We start from the raw sequence: 5,678 nt of genomic DNA, 5'->3' as shown, positions 1-5,678 counted from the left end.
GTCTTGCTTTTTTGATGATCCAAGGGATGTTGGCAATTTGATCTCTGGTTCCTCTGCCTTTTTTAAATCTAGCTTGAACACCTGGAAGTTCATGGTTCACGTACTGTTGAAGCCTTACTTGGAAAATTTTGAGCATTACTTTTCTAGTGTGTGAGATGAGTGCAATTGTGCAGTAGATTGAGCATTCTTTGGCATTGCCTTTCTTTGGGATTGGAATGAAAATTGACCTTTTCCAGTCCTGTGGGCACTGCTGAGTTTTCCAAATTTCGTGGGATATTGAGTGCAGCACTTTCACAGCATAATCTTTTAGGATTTGAAATAATTCAACTGGAACTCTGTCACCTCCACTAGCTTTGTTCGTAGTGATGCTTCCCAAGGCCCACTTGACTTCACAATCCAGGATGTCTGGCGCTAGGTGAGTGATTACACCATTGTGATTGTCTGGGTCACGAAGATCTTTTTTATATAGTTCTTCTGTGTAGTCCTGCCACCTCTTCTTAATATCTTCTGCTTCTGTTAGGTCCATACCATTTCTGTCCTTTAGTCTGCCCATCTTTGTGTGAAATGTTCCCTTGGTATCTCTAATTTTCTAGTCTCAAGACTAGAGAAAAGATCTCTAGTCTTTCCTTTGGTATCTCTAATTTTCTAGTCTAAAGACTAGAGAAAAGATCTCTAGTCTTTCCCATTCTATTGTTTTTCTCATGGAAACCACTTATCTGATTTCAACCCCTATGTAGTAGGTTTGACTTTTATAAAATGTCACACAAGTAGAATCGCATAGTAATTAGATTTTTGTATCTGGCATCTATCACAAAACTGTTTTTAAGATTGACCCATATTGTTGCATAATCAGTAGTTTGGTTTTGTGTATTGTTCATTTATCTCATTGCTGAGAATCTTACTGCATGGATGTGCCATGGGCTATTTATCTGTATTTTTACCTGTTGATGGATGTTTGGCTTCTCTATAGATTTTGACTATTATTAGTAAATCTACTATAAGCATTTGTGTAGAAGTTTTTGCATGGACCTGCGTTTTTAGCTTTCTTGGTAAATATCTAGGACTTAGATTGAGAGATCTTATATTTAACTTTATTATTATTTTTTTTTTTCACTTGGGATAATTTATAGTCTGGAAAAGGACAGATGAACCATGATCAAAAAACCAAGTGAGGATTTTTAAGGAAGCTTTGACTGAAATATTAAGAAAAACATCTAATTCAACTCCAGAGAAAAGTGATACCAAGGGACAATAAAGTCTTAACTGATGTTCTGAAACTGGCCATAAGAGAGTGTGGGAGAATGATCCTCTAGGCACGAAATCTTAAGAGCTCTGAATACAACCAGGGCTTCAGTTGATCCAGAGCTGGGCTGAACCAGATGACCTGAGTGAGGGCCACCCGGCAAGCACACTGTAGTCTGTCTGGCTCCATCAACAGTGAGAGACCTTCAGCTCTATCACAGCGTACTCTCCAGTGTGTTATAGTTGTTCTTAAAGCTCTTCAGTTTGAGGAAGTGCTTGGCATGTTTACTCTTCTGACTGGAGGGGAGGTATGTCACCTGGATGGTTGTTGGGGAGACTTCAGGAGACTGGGTTAGGTCTTTGGCTGCTGACTGGTGTTGTCGCTGAGAGCTCCCACTTCGTGCTTTGACCACTTTGGCCAGCTCACTCAGGGCCTCCTGATAGCGCAGGTACTCAATCTGGCCAAAGACCCCTGTCCCATAGCGGGCTGTCTCATAGCCATCCAGCAGGGTATCAGTGAGGGCCTTGCGCATACCCTTGAAAGGAGTACTAATGTTTCCAAGATCTAGCAGGTAGGAGCGGAAATTCTTGCCCATTAAGGAATGGGGATGCTGGCCTTCGGCATGAAATGGGATCTCAGAGGCAGGATAGCATCCAGAGCTTTCATCCTGTATAGTTAGTTGTAGCAATTTTGATTTCCCTGGGTTTCCAGCTGTAGCAGTCTTGCATCATCATCTGCGAGAAGCTGAGGTTCATACATGATATCCTGAACCTTGGACAGTTGGGTATCAATCTCCTCTTTTAAGTCGTTGGGGGCATTGTGTCCCACAGGGACATGAGGTCCCCTTTGGGATTTCATTGCAAAGCACATGTTTTGCCTCTTCACAAAAATAAATAGCAGTACAAACACCAGGCTCCCATAGGCCATCACCAGCATGACATTCACGCCAGCCAGCCAGTTACTGACGGACGTCATGGCCTCCCCACCCCGTGCGGAACTGCTCCGGTTTAACCCGCTGCCCTGCCTCGTCAGCCCGAGCTCCGCTGAGGCAAAGGCGCCTGGGTTTCCTGAAACTCCCCGGCCATTTCTTTACGGGGATAGACCAAGGCTGACCAGGCCTGAAAACATGGCAGATGGGGGAGGGGGTGGGGCTAGGAAAGAAGAGCCTATATTTAACTTTAGAAGGAATTGCCAAACTCTTCTTCAATGTGTTACAACATTTTGCATTCCTGCCAGAAATGTATGCATGTTCCAGTTGTAATGCATCTTTGTAAACTCTTTGTATCACCTGTTTTTTGTTTGTTTTTTAAGCCATTTTAGAAGCTGTGTAGTGGTATCATTGTGGTTTCAATGGGCATTTTCTTAATGAGTAAAATCATTTTAAGTATCTTTTCATATGTTATCAACTGTTAACATTTTTTTCTTTAGTGAAATATCTGCTGAGATATTTTACCTGTTTTAAAAATTTTGTTGTTTGTTTACTTCTTATTGTGGTAAATGTTTATATATTTTAGATCAAAGTTATTTAATAGGTAGATACATGTTTTGAAACTTTTTTTCCTATTAAGTGTCCTATGCTTGCATTTTCTTAACAGTGGTCTTTCAAGGATTAGAAGTTTCAAATTTTATCAAGTTCAACTTATGAAAATATTTCTTTTATCATTCATGAGTAAAGTATATGATCCATTTCAAGTAGTTTTTTATATGGTAAAGATAAAATTGATGTTTATTTTATTTTTCTTTTTGCATGGTGGTCTAATTGCTCAGCACAGCTTGTTTGGAAAGACTGCACTTCCTCCATTGAATTATTTTGATATCTTTGTCAAAATCAATTGACTATACACATGTTGGTCTACTTGGAAACTTTTTTTCCTATTGATTAATGTATATAATCTATAGCATTTTCTTGAGTGTTGTAACTTTGTGTCTAGTTTTGAGATCAACTAGTGTGTGTGCTCAAAATTTGCCCCCTTTCAGAATTATTTTACCTATTTTAAGTATTTCTTCAAAAACAGTTACACAGGATTTTGATTCATACCCCTTTGAATCCATAGATATACTTAGAAAGAATTCACATGTAAACATGTCTTCCAACCCATGAATATAGTATCTCTCTTCATCTCCTTAAATCTTCTTTAATTTCTCTCATCAAGATTTTTCAGTTTTTGGTGTAAAAATTTTGCATGTATTTTGTTATCCTTAACTATTTCAGATATTTGACATTACTGTAAATGGCATTTTAAAATTTAAGTTACAAACTGATCATAACTGGTATATAGACATGCTTTTGCTTTTTGTGTATTCGTCTTGTTTCCTATCACCTTTCTTTTTTTCTATAGGTAGTATATCATCTTTAAATAAAGATAGTTCTATTTCTCCCTTTCAAATTTCTATGCCTATTCTTTTCTTTTTTTAAATTGCACTATGTTATGTTTTTTATTGTATTGTCTTTGTCTATGTTATTCTATGTTATATATGGTATGAATATAGTTGTGTTTCCTTCATTCAATCCACTGGATCAATTTGCCATGCATTTTCCTTCTAAATATATTATAAACCCCATAATGAATGGTTAGCAGTTTATCTGCACATAGCAAAGTATTTTAAACTGATAAAGATCAGAAATTAATTCTTTTAAGTCATTTACAGTGTTATTCATTTGTGTTTATTCAACTATTTCAAATGGTATCATCATTCTTTTGCCTAGAAATCTTTCCTTTATTTTTTGTATTACAAATCTACTTGCAATGGATTCTCTCAGATTTTACTTGTCAAAAATACTTTATCTTACCATAATTTTTAAAGATGTTTTTCCTAATTGGAAATAAACATTATTTTTGTTTTCTTTAAACACTTTTAAATATCACTCTATTATCTTCTGACTTGCATGGTTTCTGACAATGATTCTTAGATTTTATGTTTATTCATATTTGTGTAACATTTTTGTTTTCTGGCTTCTTTTAAGATTTCCTCATGATCTTTGATTTGATTATGGGTGTGTGTGTGTGTGTGTTTATTCTACATTTTGGATTCTCTGAGGTTTTTATATCATTGATGTATTCTATTAATTTTGGAAAATTCGTAGTTGTTATTTTTTCAAACATTTATTCTGGCTTATTTTTCTCTCTATATGGGGAAGCCTGGTGGGCTGCCGTCTATGGGGTCACACAGAGTCGGACACGACTGAAGTGACTTAGCATAGCATAGCATTCTCCTGGAACTCTACTTTCTTATACGTCAGATCATTTGTTTTTGTCTCAGAGTTCTTCAGGTCTATTTCTCTCTCTTTCATCTGTTTTTTATTTTGGTTAATTTCCATTGTTGCATCTTCATGCAGCAATGTGTATTCATTTAACTGTGATCACTTTTCTCATAAATCTGCCAAAGGGATTCATTATCTCTGAGTTAGATAAATTTAGATGAAGTTTTAAAATTTCTAGCATTTCCACTTTTATTTTATAGTTTTCAACTCTGCTGAAGCTTATCATACATTCATGCATGCAGTTTATCTTTCCTACTAAAATGCATTTTCAATTTTAATTATTGTTATTATTTTGATTGCTTCTTTTTTCAGTTTTGGAAAAAGTTATTATGTTAACATATATTTATAACATACAATTTTGTAGTAATAGTTATTTTAATGTCCTTGTCTAATAATTCGAACATCTGTGTCATTGGTGAGTCTACTTTTGGTGATTGCTTTGTCACTAGAAAATGGGTCATTATTTTTTGACTTTACAAATTTTACGTTTGCATTATATGTAGAATTACTGTGGAGATGTAACTAAATGTGATTTGATATGGACAAGCTTGTTTTAGGTTCTGTGTGACTTAATTCATTTCAATCAGTAGTTGGGATTGTTTGAGTTTGTTGCTGTTTTTACCCAGAGTTCACCACAGGCTTCAAATTCCTTCAGTGGTAGTGTTAAAAGATGAACTGAACCATTTAAAAAATTTAAGAGTTTCTTTGAGGAAAAATCTATTAAAATCAGGTAGTGCCAAGTCAGAGGTAGTGAGCGTACCACTTACAGGAGCTCCAAAGAGACTTTGATATGAGAAAGGCTGAAGCAAAGCAGTGATATTATTGATTGTAGATGAAAGCCAAGTTGGCTATTTGGGATTAGTTGTCCTTAAGTTTTTAGTTTAATAACTTTGAGGCATTTATGGATTTAGAATTTGGTTTGCTCAGGTAAGATGTTTTGGCATTAGAGTTAACTTAGCCTAGTGGCTTCCTTGTTTAGTTAAACGGTGGATTTCTGCTACCTTATATTTAGTGAGGGTCCCTAGGTGCCAGAGGATTCTCTCAGTGTTCCTTCTCAAGCCTCTGTTTTCTCTAGTCCCCCAAGACTGACCACGTCGCTGAAGGATCTCCCTTCTCACTGGTTCCTAGAATCCTGGCTGGGGGAGGAGGCCTTCTCAGTTTATCTTGTCCAGT

The 5,678-nt window shown here is 36.3% G+C and overlaps 1 protein-coding gene across 2 annotated transcripts; it reads right to left on the bottom strand.

Annotated features, from left to right (window-relative positions):
* Positions 1 to 1,457: 1,457 nt before the first annotated feature.
* Positions 1,458 to 2,218, bottom strand: LOC104995045 (uncharacterized protein C1orf43 homolog). Of its 2 annotated transcripts, XM_010848767.1 has the most exons (3): positions 2,154 to 2,218; positions 1,933 to 2,051; positions 1,458 to 1,879 (listed from the first exon to the last, which is right to left on the bottom strand). In XM_010848767.1, the coding sequence occupies exons 1-3, from the start codon at positions 2,216 to 2,218 to the stop codon at positions 1,458 to 1,460; spliced, it is 606 nt and encodes a 201-aa protein (XP_010847069.1). The 2 variants fall into 2 exon arrangements, with proteins under 2 accessions (XP_010847069.1, XP_010847067.1); XM_010848765.1 differs by having other exon boundaries at positions 1,933 to 2,218.
* Positions 2,219 to 5,678: the final 3,460 nt, after the last annotated feature.

The sequence above is a fragment of the Bison bison genome, unplaced genomic scaffold (assembly GCF_000754665.1).
Source record: "Bison bison bison isolate TAMUID 2011002044 unplaced genomic scaffold, Bison_UMD1.0 scf7180017864273, whole genome shotgun sequence".
NCBI classification, from domain to species: Eukaryota; Metazoa; Chordata; class Mammalia; order Artiodactyla; family Bovidae; genus Bison; species Bison bison.
Note: the sequence above shows the minus strand (reverse complement) of the source record. Positions and strands in the feature narration are given on the sequence as shown.

Bases quoted from the DNA above. Each gene is read 5' to 3' on its own strand.
- LOC104995045 (XM_010848765.1), bottom strand. From the start codon at position 2,218: ATGACGTCCGTCAGTAACTGGCTGGCTGGCGTGAATGTCATGCTGGTG. The intron at 1,880-1,932 runs ATTGCTACAACT...ATCCTGCCTCTG, and splicing joins GGAAACCCAGGGAAATCAAA to AGATCCCATTTCATGCCGAA.